This window comes from Bufo bufo, chromosome 1 (assembly GCF_905171765.1).
Source record: "Bufo bufo chromosome 1, aBufBuf1.1, whole genome shotgun sequence".
NCBI classification, from domain to species: domain Eukaryota; kingdom Metazoa; phylum Chordata; class Amphibia; order Anura; family Bufonidae; genus Bufo; species Bufo bufo.
The window spans coordinates 604,656,839-604,671,739 of NC_053389.1; the positions used below are offsets into that span (position 1 = coordinate 604,656,839).

General features: G+C 45.6%; 1 protein-coding gene and 1 long non-coding RNA gene across 2 annotated transcripts in view; one reads left to right on the forward strand and one right to left on the reverse strand.

Moving 5' to 3' along the window:
* The window catches only part of LOC120985568 (TRPM8 channel-associated factor homolog), a 44,673-nt gene that overhangs the window by 14,796 nt on the left and 14,976 nt on the right, over positions 1-14,901 (forward strand). The window contains exons 4-6 of the mRNA XM_040413586.1: positions 2,738-2,832; positions 3,725-3,938; positions 6,956-7,195. Coding sequence (XP_040269520.1) covers positions 2,738-2,832; positions 3,725-3,938; positions 6,956-7,195 — 549 coding nt within the window. The remainder of the gene's footprint in view (positions 1-2,737; positions 2,833-3,724; positions 3,939-6,955; positions 7,196-14,901) is intronic.
* On the reverse strand, positions 1,120-10,735 carry LOC120985570. The gene is made up of 3 exons (XR_005775553.1): positions 10,724-10,735; positions 5,324-5,331; positions 1,120-1,368 (listed from the first exon to the last, which is right to left on the reverse strand). It is a non-coding gene; the product is annotated as an uncharacterized LOC120985570 (long non-coding RNA).

The window sequence follows — 14,901 nt, forward strand, 5'->3', positions numbered from 1 at the left end:
ACAAGCGCGGTCCCGGCGACTGAGCCGGGTGTCAGTTTCACTAGTTAGAGGAGGGGTTAGGGCAGGGGAGGTACAGCCCGGAGTGAGGGAAGGGCTACCCCCTTGACTTCCACCGTGACTGCAGGAGCTGGAGACAAGGACTTTATAAGTCGTTTTTTTCATCAATATACATTCCAGGAAAGCGGGACAAGAATGCATTTAAACAGAATGAGCATAATCTATAAGGTACTGTTAATAGTTTATTAGGTGAAATCCTGGTGAAAGGTTCGCTTTAAGCATAGAAAAGCATGTACTACACCATTTACATTAACAATGAAGCACATGGTAAAATGGCTCCCTATACATAGGATTGCATGGTTAGCTAAGGCTACTTTCACACTGGCGTTTCTGGGTCCGCTTCTGAGATCCGTTTCAGGGCTCTCACAAGCGGCCCAAAACGGATCAGTTCAGCCCCAATGCATTCTGAATGGATAAGGATCCGTTCAGAATGCATCAGTTTGGCTCCGTTCAGCCTCCATTCCGCTCTGGAGGCGGACACCATATAGCTGCTTGGAGCATTTTGATGTCCGCCTGACGATGCGGAGCCAAACGGATCCGTCCTGACTTACAATGTAAGTCAATGGGGACGGATCTGTTTTCACTGACACAATATGGTGCAATTGAAAACGTATCCGCCTCACATTGACTTTCAGTGTAAGTCAAAACGGATCCATTTGCATTATCATGTTTTGTTCATGGTAATGCAAATGGATCCGTTCTGAATGGATACAATAGTTTGCATTATAGGTGCAGATCCGTCTGTGCAGATACCAGACATATCCGCACCTAACGCAGGTGTGAAAGTAGCCTAAGAGTAGTAACTCCTTGAGTAACAATACAACTAACTAAACAGCTCTGCATAACACGAAACAAAGGTAGATCTTTCACCAGATATGCTTTTACAAGGATTGTGGAGTTTGAGAAGGAGACATGCATAGGACAGCTCTGTACTGTGTCCTGGAGACTGAAGACTTCTCTTTCCCAGGATGCGTTGCACTCCCATAATGCAGTAGTCTTTGTAACAGGAAAACGAAGTGTATTACAATTTAACACCGCTAGATGGTGCTATAACCACTTAAATAAGTGTTTATGACATCTTAGTAATTTAAAGATAAGGGTACTTAGATGACCAGTACAAAGTGAAAGTAGGATGCACATAGCTAGAAAAACTGTTAAACCTTTGTGATATAACAGCTCAATGATTTTTTAGCCCCAAATGAGTAAAATGCAAGCATAAAAAGATTGCCCCCGAAGGTGTACATAGCCTTTAAGGCTCAAGAATACAAGTCATACAACTATATATTATTTTTGTGAAGTCAGATACAGGTACTACAGACAATCGTTAGCCCAAAAAATGATGCCAGTGCACAGTGTACCCCATCCCTGGATTAAAGGGAGGGCACCTAAGGCATGAGCCCTGGGGCCTCCACCATTAAACAGGAAGTTGGGGCCTCCATCACATCTGCAGGTTTGGACTGATGACACTGCCGAACCTACAGATGTCAGTGCCTTTCAGGAGCAGCAAGACACTACAGCAGAGGTCAGCAACCTCCTGCACGCCAGCTCTTGTGAAATTACAACTCCAAGCATGCTCCATTTTCTTCTGTGGGAGTTGCAAGAAGAGGGCAGGGTTCATTTACACTACACTATGCAGTGACTGAGTGCACTGTTTACACTAGACTATGGATGGACAATGCATCGTTTACACTAGACTATGGACTGACAATGCATCGTTTACACTAGACTATGGACTGACAATGCATCGCTTACACTAGACTATGGACTGACAATGCATCGTTTACACTAGACTATGGACTGACAATGCATCGTTTACACAGATGGACTATGGACTGACAATGCATTGTTTACACTAGACTATGGACTGACAATGCATCGTTTACACTGGACTATGGACTGACAATGCATCGTTTACACTGGACTATGGACTGACAATGCTTAGTTTACACTGGACTATGGACTGACAATGCTTCATTTACACTAGACTATGGACTGACAATGCTTAGTTTACACTAGACTATGGATGGACAATGCATCTTTTACACTAGACTATGGACTGACAATGCATCTTTTACACTAGACTGTGGACTGACAATGCTTCGTTTACACTGGACTATGGACTGACAACGCTTCGTTTACACTGGACTATGGACGGACAATGCATTCTTTACACTGGACTATGAATTGACAATGGATCATTTACACTGGACTATGGACGGACAATGCATTCTTTACACTGGACTATGGATTGACAATGGATCATTTACACTAGACTGTGGACTGACAATGCATCGTTTACACTAGACTATGGACTGACTGACCACAGAGCTTACACCAGACTATGGACTGACTGAGGCATTTACACTAGACTTTGGACTGACTAACCACAGAGCTTACACCAGGCTATGGACTGACTGACTGCAGTGTCTACATTAGACTATGGATTGACTGATGATTGCAGTGTTTACACTAGAATGATGGATTGACCAGCGGCAGCCTGTATGCCAGACCTTAACGTGGTAGCAGCAGATAGACATATAGCTCAGGTACACCACCTCTCCCCCCAGATAATTCAAAGATTTATATTATGGGGCCCCTACCAGACTTTTTCCCAGGGGCTTCCTCCAAGCTTAATCCAGCCCTGGTGTACACTGTATTAACACTTATGTTGTGCTTCCAGATGGTGATTCATGGAGAAGTACAGGGCTATACTTGCCTCCTAACAAAAAAGCAACACTTGTATTTCCAGCCTCAGCTGCAGGCAAGGGCCTCCAGGTAACTCTGACCTGCTTTGTAAAACCAGTTCCAGTGTAATGTTACCATTTATGAAAGGTGAAGTGATATCTTTGTACAGATCTCACTAATTGGCTCTCAAGCCAAGTCCCCTTCTGTCTCTGCTCCAGAACAGATGAGCTCATGCTACGGTATGCCCTCTCCGACCTCATTGCCTGGGTTCTGGAGCAGAGATTGTTACATTTCTTACCTACCTGCTAGTTCCCTTAAAATCTCTAAACAACATTATTTTACTGATGACCTATCCATCTGATTGTGGGGGTCCGACACCTGGGACACCCGCTGATCAGCTGTTTTGAGAAGAAAGTCGCACTCCTGTGAGTTCTCGCAGTTTACCAAGCACAGTGCCTTACACCGTATAACAGCTGAGCTTGGTATCGCAGCTCAGCCCCATTTACTTGAATGGGGCTGAACTGTGCCTAGGCCACGTTACATATGAACGTGTCATCACTTAGCCTAGAAAAAGCAAAGAGAAGGTCAGGGCGCTCACAGAAGTGCCACTGTCTTCTCGAAACAGCTGATTGGCGGGGGTCCTGGGTGTCAGATACTGATGACCTATCCTCTGGATAAAAATATTGGAAAACCCCTTTAAGTGTCACATGTAAGAATCACATAGTTTTAAATTAGTTTTCCTGTAATAGAAATCATTCGGTTTCTTTGATGTTTACTTCTTATGTTAAATTCTATGAGCTCATACTGCACCTTTGTATGCTTCTGTTTTTATATGGAGATGTATGGTGGTTTTTATCATGTTTAATCCATAAGAAGAACTTCTGCAGCATAGATGTGCATCTGTCTTATCATACTTCTGCTTTGTGCATATGGCTTTGCCAGGTGTATGAGGCCTTATAATCTTGCCTGATCTCTATTCCAGGTACAAGTTGGCTGTCAATCTGATAACCTGAGCGGAGCATCACAGTTGTGTCGTGCTCCGGTGGTTGTACATAGAAAGAATGTTGTTCACGAGAAGGTTGTGATATCCTGTGTCTGGGGAGGACTTCTTTACGTTATTGTAAAGGGAAAGAGTCAACTAGGAAATGTTCCAGTTACAATCTATGGGGCAGAACCAGCTCCAACATTTATAAATGGTAGGTATAGACATTCCTCTACTTGAAAGGAGTGGTTAATGAAAATGCACAATATTCTTTATGGTTACTTTCTCTATTAGTGGTACACAGGCAATAATACTTATTGCAGTCTCCAGAAGAGGTTAGTCTTACATGTGGTGGGCAAAGTATATTGAACAATAGATCAGAGGAACAGATGTAGGACATTTGTACAGCCTCTGGTCAGTCTATATGCTCCGGTTGCGCCCAAGATGACTGATGGTTATTGCTTGAACCTTCCGTGCTGCTGTAGTTTTAACCGAGTATAGCTCCCACCACAGCATGCAGCGTGATCAACTTCATCTGCATCCCTGCACCTTGGATGGCAACACTTGCAGTTTTCTCAAAGCATGGTCCTTTTTTTTTTTTAAACACAGTTCAAATCCAATCTCTGTGTGACCCTTCTAAGGGCTTCAGTGGGTAACACTGTCATGGAAAAGGACTTAGGAAACTAAGCTGTAGAAACCAGTGTCAGGCAGCTGCTTTCAAGGCCAATAAGATAATGGGTTGCATCATGATAAGAACATAGTCCTGCCACTTTACAAATCACTAGTCATCAGACCACACATGGAGTACTTTGTACAGTTCCTTGGCTCCTGTGAACAAGGCAGACATAGCAGAGCTGGAGAGAGTTCAGAGGAGGGCAACTAAAGTAATAACTGGAATGGGTGGACTACAGAACCCAGAAATATTGTTGAAATTAGGGTTATTCACTTTAGAAAAATAGACGACTGAGGGGATATCTAATAACTATGTATACATATACCAGGGGTCAGTACAGAGATCTCTCCCATCATCTATTTGTCCCCAGGACTGTGACTGTGACGAGGGGACATCCCCTGCGTCTAGAGGAAAGAAGGTTTGTACACAAACATAGAAGAGGATTCTTTATGGTAAGAGCAGTGAGACTATGGAACTCTCTACCTAAAGAGGTGGTGATGGTGAATTCACTAAAAGAAGGGCCTGGATGTATTTCTGGAGTGTAATAATATTACAGGCTATAGCTACTAGAGATAGGTCGTTGATCCAGGGAGTTTTCTGATTGGAGTCAGGAAGGAATTTTTTCCCTTAAAGTGAGGACAATTGGCTTCTACCTCACAGTTTTGTTTTTTTACTGCCTCTGGATCAGCTTGCAAGGTAACAGGCTGGACTGGATGGTCGGATGTCTTTTTGACATATTTGATATGTTTATACATACATTAATTATTAAAGGGGTTGTCCGAATTCAGAGCTGAACATGGACATAAGCTCCCCTTCACTCACTACCAATGTATGAGTGGCGCAGCAGAGCATTTCTACCTCAGATGCTCCCCCATGCCTTGCGTTGCATCATGCAGTACAAGGGCTGTTTGTTTACTGCCGGTGACGTACCAGGCTTTTTTCAGTATGATAGGAGGAGGCTTCCACCTAGCAGTGATCCTGGCACTAATGGGTTATCTTTATTGCTGCCCTAGGTTGTTTTACAGGGCAGCGCTAAACACAGAAGTCTCCGCCAAACATACCCATGTGAAGACCAGCACGTCATCGGTAGTAAAGAAAAAAAACCTGTTCTGCGCGATGCAGTGCAGGGTGAGGGGGAACAAGAAATGTTCTGATGCTCCACTCAGACATAGTAAATTAGTGAAGGAGAGCTTATGTCCAGATTCAGTTCTGAACCCGGACAACCTTTTTAATTCTCTCCTCAGTTGTCTTTTTCTTTTTTCTAAAATAAATAATTATAATTTTGACAATATTTCTGGGTACTGTAGTTCACCCATTCCAGTTATTACTTTAGTTGCCCTCCTCTAAACCCTCTCCAGCTCTGCTATGTCTGTCTTGTGCACATAGCGGTCTGACTAGTGATCAGTAAAGTGGTAGAACTATGGGGGTCAGCGGTATTTGTCCAGCTGCCTCTCGGTATATTTGCCATGCAGCGGCTGGATCTACGCCGCTCCCCATTATAGTGAATGGGACCAGGCGGACTTCCGGCAACACAAGGGTGTATACTGTAGTACGGATCCAGCAGGCTGTTACCCTGCCGGAACGAGTAACACCAGTGTGAAAGAAGCCTAAGTTAACTGCCCAATCATAGCCATCATCCAGCCATGTCTCAGTTATTCCCACTATTTCATAGTCCTCTTCAGACATTATGAAATTTCAGTTCACCAGTTTTATTAGTGAGGCTTAGAGGTTAAGAGGTTTTTGTATATTTTTTACCTACACCTTTCCGTATGAACTATTCTAATCCTTCCCTCCATTCCACCTCCAGTTCCATTACCTCGCCTCAGGTCTCCATCTTCACAATTTCCCCCCCCCATAATGTAATTACCCCCCAGTCCCTAATTTAGATGCTCCTCCAACCTTCTAGCGATCTTCTTCCCCAAAACAGCTGCCCCTTCCCCATTGAGGTGCTGCCTTCCTTCCTACACCAGTTCTTGAGGCACTTGTTAACCTCCCTAATTTCCCGCTGCCTTTCTGGTGTGGCTTGTGGTACCAGTAGCATTTCCGAAAATACCATCTTTGAGGTCCTTGCCATGAGCTTGCGACCTAAATCCCTAAAATCATTTTTAAAGACCCTCCACCCACCTCTAACTTTGTCATTGGTTCCAATGTGGACCATGGCCGCTGGGTCTTTGCCTGCCTCTCCCAGAATCTATCATCCCGATCTGTGATATGTCGAACTTGAGCACCAGGAAAACAACACACCGTTCGATGATCCCAGTCTTTGTGACAGATTGCCGTATCTGTACCCCTAATGATCAATTAAGTCTGCAAATGTATTGTTCATACAATCTGAATTAAATATGTTGCATATATAAAATGTGTAGTTTTACACTGTGATTAGTACTGTATGCTCTTTTAGCAACAGGAAAAATTCCAGACCCAAGACTGTTCTAAATTTTTTTGTCTGGTGCTGTGCCATACATGCAATGTATAAATTAGTTTTTCCTAATATTCTTATATCATGTAATAACTGGTTTCATATACTATACAGTCACCTAAATGTGTCTTGTCGCCAGGACAAACTAAGGTTTCTTCGTGGTTGGATACATTACGCACCTCAACATCTCCTTGGGCTGAGCTTATTACAGAGAATATTATCCTGACTGTCCCTACTGATGCAGTCCGCTCACTAGAGGATCCTGAATCGCTTATGTCTTTATGGGATAACATCATGTCAACAGTAGCTGATCTGGCATCTATCCCAAAGAAACTGCCTCGTCCAGAAAGAATTGTGGCCGATGTTCAGATCTCAGCAGGTAAGGTGGACTATTCATCACATCCAGGTCCAGGTCATGAGGTATAAGTCATTTGAACACCTTCTGCACCTTACCAAGTAAAAATTATTAGCAAGATATAAACGGCACTAACCCTGAGTTATTGTGTATATGTTAAAAGGGTTGTTCAGGATTTTAAGAAACTTAGGAAATGTTATAAAATAAAGGAATTACCTATAATGACTATTAAATTCCTTGTTGCTCCAGCATTGCCACTCTGGTGTTCCTTGACGTTCTTCGGGGGTGCCGTCAGATAAATCATTTATGGGGCCTCTGCATTCAATCAATGTAACAGTCATGCGAATGATGTACATTATATCATCACTGCAGGACTGATAGGGAACACTAGAGTAGCAGAGTATACGCTTTTTCTTTATTTTAATGCATTTACTGCTTCACCTCAAGCAAAACCCCCAGACAACCAGTCTTTAACATGCACATAATGACATGCAGATTGTACAAGACTGCAATATTTTTTTCTATTAGATACCTGCATGATACCTGAGCAGACGCATGAGTCCAGAGCTGCTGCTAATACTGAGCCAAATCCTCCTTTTATCACTGCTCCACAGTTTCCAAACTTTATCCACCAATACTGTTCCACTACCTGCCTAGTATCTATGAGCATCACATTTGTGTAGATCCGTGCACTCACAGTTGCGTTTCATGTCAGTACCGAAACAGTCACACTGTGGCCTACAACACCTACTGAAGGTGGCAGCTAAACCAGCATCATGGTGACTGGACTCAATGGGCCAGATTTATCATTAGCTCAAGTCAGAATAATGGAGTGAAAAAGTCGCAAATATTTGTGCAATCGCTAAAACTGCACACAAATCTGCTCTTTTTTTCTGCTCTGCACTATGCTCGCCAGTTTTCTGAAAGTGGGCGTGTTTACCTATGTAAATGAATCTCTAGACAGATTTACTATTGGGACTATTTAAAAAGTCGCAAAAAAGTCGCAAAAAAATTCGCAATTTCACTCCAGTGAGGACCATGCTTATATTATGAGACTTTTTAATAGAACGTGCGACTTTTTCGGAAAGACGTGCGACTTTTGTAAAGCTGCTTACTGACAGATAAACTGCTACCATCAAACAACATTTATTACAGTCTAAAAGGGCCGATCATAAATCTGACTTGGCTAAAACTGACTTTAGCTATATGTGAAAGTGGAGTGAGCTGTCAGAGTAATGATAAATCTGGCCCTACCTATCTGGTATCTGCACAGACGGATCCGCACCTATAATGCAAATGCTTGTATCCGTTCTGAACGGATCCGTTTGCATTACCACGAACAAAAAAAAAAAAAGATAATGCAAAAGGATCCGTTTGGACTAAAAGTCAATGGAAGGCGGATCCGTTTTCAATTGCACCATATTGTGTCAGTGAAAATAGATCCGTCCCCATTGACTTATATTGTAAGTCAGGACGGATCAGTTTGGCTACGCATAGTCAGACGGACATTAAACTGCTGCAAGCAGCGTTTTGGTGTCCGTCTCCAGAGCGGAATGGAGGCTGAACAGAGGCAAACTGATGCATTCTAAACGGATCCTTATCCATTCAGAATGCATTGGGGCTAAACTGATCCGTTTTGGGCCGCTTGTGAGAGCCTTGAAACGGATCTCACAGGCGGACCCAGAAGCGGCAGTGTGAAAGTAGCCTAAGGCTACTTTCACACTGGCGTTTCTGGGTCCGCCTGTGAGATACGTTTCAGGGCTCTCCCAAGTGGCCCAAAACGGATCAGTTTAGCCGGCCCCCAACGCATTCTGAATGGATAAGGATCCGTTTAGAATGCATCAGTTTGCCTTTGTTCAGCCTCCATTCCGCTCTGGAGACGGACACCAAAACGCTGCTTGCAGCCAAACGGATCCGTTCTGAACGGATACAAGCATTTGTATTATAGGTGCGGATCCGTCTGTACAGATACCAGACGGATCCGCACCTAACGCAGGTGTGCAAGTAGCTTAACTCTGCTATATTTCTGTAGCCTGCAACCTCTGACTGCCCAGTTGGGCTGAAACTACTACACTAAACATGTTCTGGCAGTAATAGTAAATGGATATTGGTGCAATTCTGAGCTACTAGTCTATATAATACATGTATTATATAGACTAGTAGCTCAGAATTGCACCAATATCCATTTGGTGTAGTAGTTTCAGCCCAACTGGGCAGTCAGAGGTTGCAGGCTACAGAAATATAGTAGAGCTAGTTATAAAGCCAGCCCCTGCCAGCCCCCATCAGACCCTACTCTGAGTCTACTCTGAACTCACTCACCATAAATGTGGTGAGCAATTATGAAGACCTTTTTTTTTTAAACAAATCTTATCTTCACTTCCGGACCGGCACCGGCTTCTTCGCGCTCTCCCGAAAGCTTTTCCGGCGCCTTCTCCCTGCTGCGTCTCGGCGTTGTTGTGCGCCTGCGCAGCCTAGGGAAACGTCATGTCATGTCCAGTGCGGCCGCCCAACAGGAAATGACGAGGCACGCCGCACGGGGAGGAGAATCAGGGGGAGGAGACTCAACGAGGGTAGGGCTGGCCTGGCCTGGCACTGCAGCGCAGAAACGCAACACTGGACGGCGGGCCCCGGGTCCCGGGTCGGCCGCCCGGGTTATACAGGCAGGCACAGCACTACTGCAGGGCGGGGCCAGGGGTCCACAGGCGGCAGGGCCCCCTGGAGTGCCGGGCCCGGTCGCAACTGCGACCCCTGCGACCCCTGTATGTACGCCCCTGGGTAGATGTCCAAGAGCCGCTGGATCCTCATGGTGTGTTCAGGGTGATGTGCAGTGTTAGTTTTTGTCCATGCATAGCATTTTACATTTAGGCCAAAAAGTTCAACTTTGGTCTCATCTGACCAGAGCATCTTCTTCTACATGTTTGCTGTGTCCCCTACATGGCTTTTGGCAAACTGCAAATGGGACTTCTTATGTCTTGCTTTAAAAAATCAGGTAAGTAAAAAGAAAAGGAAAAAAAAATATTTGATGAGTGTGATTGTCCTGAGGAAGAGGGCCCTATGCCCTCGAAACGCGTAGACAAATAAAGTATAACCTTTTTACTGCACCACCTGCCTGATGTATCCAGCCTAGCAGCGCCACAAGAGAAAAAGGAGTTCCAGTTGTTTTCCTTTTCTTTTTACTTACCTGATATCGCCTCCGCACTTAACCTGCAAGTGCGTCCTGGAACCAAGGCTGCAGCAAGGCACCCCCCGGATGCTGGTCGGGTTTATTTACCAGAAAGGCTTTTGAAGGTGTTGTGACTCTTTACAACACACTCCGGTAAGCGCAGTGGCGTACACACAATCCATGGGGCCCCGGTGCGAAACTGATCCATGGGAGGGGCATTTCCCCGGGCAATAGGAGATTATGGGGCCCCTGTGTCCCCACCCGCCCTCAAACCACACACAGCCCCACCCATAAATCGTGCCCGTACCTCTTACATCCAGTGACGTCTCCTTCGATGTAGATGTTCTCTGTCCTCGTCTTCTCCTTTCAGACCAGACCACCATTTTTACGCCGTTTTTAATCTCTGAAGTTTGACAAAAAAAAAACTTAGTTTACTACTTTTCCATCATCCTACCATCTTCTGAACAAAACATCCTACTACCCCAATACTGTGCCCTGTGGTCCCGAATAGTGCCCCCAATATTGTGCCAGTATCAAGTGCCAACCGCCCCGTGTGCCAGTATCAAGTGCCAACCGCCCCCTGTGCCAGTATCAAGGGCCAACCGCCCCCCCCCTCATTTTCCAGTATCAAGTGCCAACTCCCCCCCCCTCATTTTCGAGTATCAAATGCCAACTCCCCCCCCTCATTTTCCAGTATCAAGTGCCAACCTCCCGCCCTCATTTTCCAGTATCAAGTGCCAACCTTCCCCCCCCTCATTTTCCAGTATCAAGTGCCAACCTTCCCCCCCTCATTTTCCAGTATCAAGTGCCAACCTTCCCCCCTCTGATTTTCCAGTATCAAGTGCCAACTCCCCCCCCCTCATTTTCCAGTATCAAGTGCCAACTGCCCCCCTCATTTTCCAGTATCAAGTGCCAACCTTCCCCCCCCCCATCTTTTTCCAGTATCAAGTGCCAACCTTCCCCCCCATATTTTCCAGTATCAAGTGCCAACTCCCCCCCCCTCATTTTCCAGTGTCAAGTGCCAACCCCCCCCCCATCTTTTTCCAGTATCAAGTGCCAACCTCCCCCCCCCCAGTTTCCAGTATCAAGTGCCAACCTTCCCCCCCATTTTCCAGTATCAAGTGCCAACCTTCCTTCCCCCCCATCCCATTTTCCAGTATCAAGTGTCTCCTCATGTCCCAAGTAAAGTCTGGTATTAAAAAAAAATAATAAACCCTTATACTTACCTCCTTAGCAGCAATCCTGTGTCCAGCGCTGTACAGCTCAGGCGGCGCGATGACATCATCGCGCCGCCTGCACCGCTCTGATAGGCTGCCAGCACAAGGCCCGCAGCCTATCAGAGCAATCTGAATCGCTGTCCTGAGGACGGCGATACAGATCACTATGGAGATTAACGCTTCCACAATGGAAGCGTTCATCTCCCTGTCACCTGCCGCCGCCGCGGGCCCACCTGAGACTGAGTGGCACGCACTACTGCAGGGCCAGGGGTTCACAGGCGGCCGGGCCCCCTGGAGTGCCGGGCCCGGTCGCAACTGCGACCCCTGGGACCCCTGTATGTATGCCACTGGGTAAGCGCATTTCTACCGTAATACTATAATCATCTACCACTGTACTACACATTTGGTGCTGCCTCCTCTCCCCCTCCCCTCTGCTTTCTTTTTTGTTTTCAAAAATGGCTTTCCTCTTGCCACTCTTCCATAAAGGCCAGATTTGTGCAGTACACGTCTAATAGTTGTCCTGTGAACAGATTCTCCCACCTGAGCTGTGGATCTCTGCAGCTACTCTAGAGAGACCATGGACTTCTTGGGTGCTTCTCTAATTAGTGCTCTCCTTGCCTCGGCTGTCAGTTTAGGTGGACAGCATGTCTTGGTAGGTTTGCAGTTGTACCATACTCCTTCCATTTTCAGATGATGGATTGAACAGTGTTCCATGAGATGTTAAGAGCTTTGGATATTTATTTATTTTTTATTACCTAACCCTGCTTTACAAATCTCCACAATATTATCCCTGACCTGTCTGGTGTGTTCCTTGGAATTAATAATGCTGTGTGATCACTGAAGTTTTCTAACAAACCTCTGAGGCCTTCACAGAACAGCTGTAGTTATACAGAGAATAAATTACACATAGGTGGACACTATTTACTAATTAGGGGACTTCTGAATGCAATTGGTCACACTGGGTTTTATTTAGTCTCTGACGCCACTCTGTAGCAGTTAACACACATCACTTGAGACATGTAGTGCTATAAGCTACTTTGCTCTACAGCTTTGACCACGAATATCTTAGCTGCATTCGGCCCATCTATATGGTTAAAATCAGTAGACAAATGAGCACTATCTCGGTTTTAGATGGAAAAGGCACTTCTACCTGGGGAGATATTAATAAATATTTGTGTCCACAATCCTGCTCTGAATCAATAATACCTTTGTCGCCAAAAAATACTTCCCAGCATCTTAATACACAAATACTAGTAATACTGCAGACTAGATGAGCTTTTTCTCTCAAGCATTGAGCAAGACTCTTCACCCGGTATTAGACAAACTTTCTGATATCAAGCAAGATGTTCTGCAAGATTGTTCTGCACATTGTCACATTCTCAAAATCAGCCTCTAACAATATCACCAAAAGTCAACTCCATTTAAACAGATTTTATGATTATATTGAGGATTATGATAATTGCGGTCGCAGAAACAAGTTACGCTTCAGATGCGTTCTAGAATCAGTTGCATCAGAGGCCTCTTCTAAAGAAATATGCAAATAACTACTGGGCTCTACCTTTACCACAGACAGAGCTCTGCACACAGAGCTCTACTGACAACTCCTAAACCCAGTGAACCACCCAGAGACATTATGTGTCGCTTTCCAAAATTTCCAACAAAAAGAACAGATCCTGGCCAAAGAGTGAGAGAGAGATGGAAGAGATTACAGATGAAGGGGCTGTAATTACAGTCTTCCAAGATGTAGCACCCATGACCCATGGAACTGTAAATAGAGAATCCTTAACCACCTCCGGACCGCCTAACGCAGGATCGCGTTCCGGAGGTGGCAGCCCTGCGCACAGTCACGCATATATGCGTCATCTCGCGAGACGCGAGATTTCCTGTGAACGCGCGCACAAAGGCGCGCGCGCTCACAGGAACGGAAGGTAAGAGAGTGGATCTCCAGCCTGCCAGCGGCGATCGTTCGCTGGCAGGCTGGAGATGTGTTTTTTTTAACCCCTAACAGGTATATTAGACGCTGTTTTGATAACAGCGTCTAATATACCTGCTACCTGGTCCTCTGGTGGTCCCCTTTGTTTGGATCGACCACCAGAGGACACAGGTAGCTCAGTAAAGTCCCACCAAGCACCACTACACTACACTACACCCCCCCCCGTCACTTATTAACCCCTTATTAGCCCCTGATCACCCCATATAGACTCCCTGATCACCCCCCTGTCATTGATTACCCCCCTGTCATTGATCAACCCCCTGTAAAGCTCCATTCAGACGTCCGCATGATTTTTACGGATCCACTGATAGATGGATCGGATCCGCAAAACGCATCCGGACGTCTGAATGAAGCCTTACAGGGGCATGATCAATGACTGTGGTTATCACCCCATATAGACTCCCTGATCACCCCCCTGTCATTGATTACCCCCCTGTAAAGCTCCATTCAGATGTCCGCATGATTTTTACGGATGCACTGATAGATGGATCGGATCCGCAAAACGCATCCGGACGTCTGAATGAAACCTTACAGGGGCATGATCAATGACTGTGGTTATCACCCCATATAGACTCCCTGATCACCCCCCTGTCATTGATTACACCCCTGTCATTGATCACCCCCCTGTAAAGCTCCATTCAGACGTCCGCATGATTTTTACGGATCCACTGATAGATGGATCGGATCCGCAAAACGCATCCGGACGTCTGAATGAAGCCTTACAGGGGCATGATCAATGACTGTGGTGATCACCCCATATAGACTCCCTGATCACCCCCCTGTCATTGATTACCCCCCTGTAAAGCTCCATTCAGATGTCCGCATGATTTTTACGGATGCACTGATAGATGGATCGGATCCGCAAAACGCATCCGGACGTCTGAATGAAGCCTTACAGGGGCATAATAAATGACTGTGGTTATCACCCCATATAGACTCCCTGATCACCCCCCTGTCATTGATTACCCCCCTGTAAAGCTCCATTCAGATGTCCGCATGATTTTTACGGATCCACTGATAGATGGATCGGATCCGCAAAACGCATACGGACGTCTGAATGAAGCCTTACAGGGGCGTGATCAATGACTGTGGTTATCACCCCATATAGACTACCTGATCACCCCCCTGTCATTGATTACACCCCTGTCATTGATCACCCCCCTGTCATTGATCAACCCCCTGTAAAGCTCCATTCAGATGTCCGCATGATTTTTACGGATGCACTGATAGATGGATCGGATCCGCAAAACGCATCCGGACGTCTGAATGAAGCCTTACAGGGGCATGATCAATGACTGTGGTTATCACCCCATATAGACTCCCTGATCACCCCCCTGTCATTGATTACCCCCCTGTA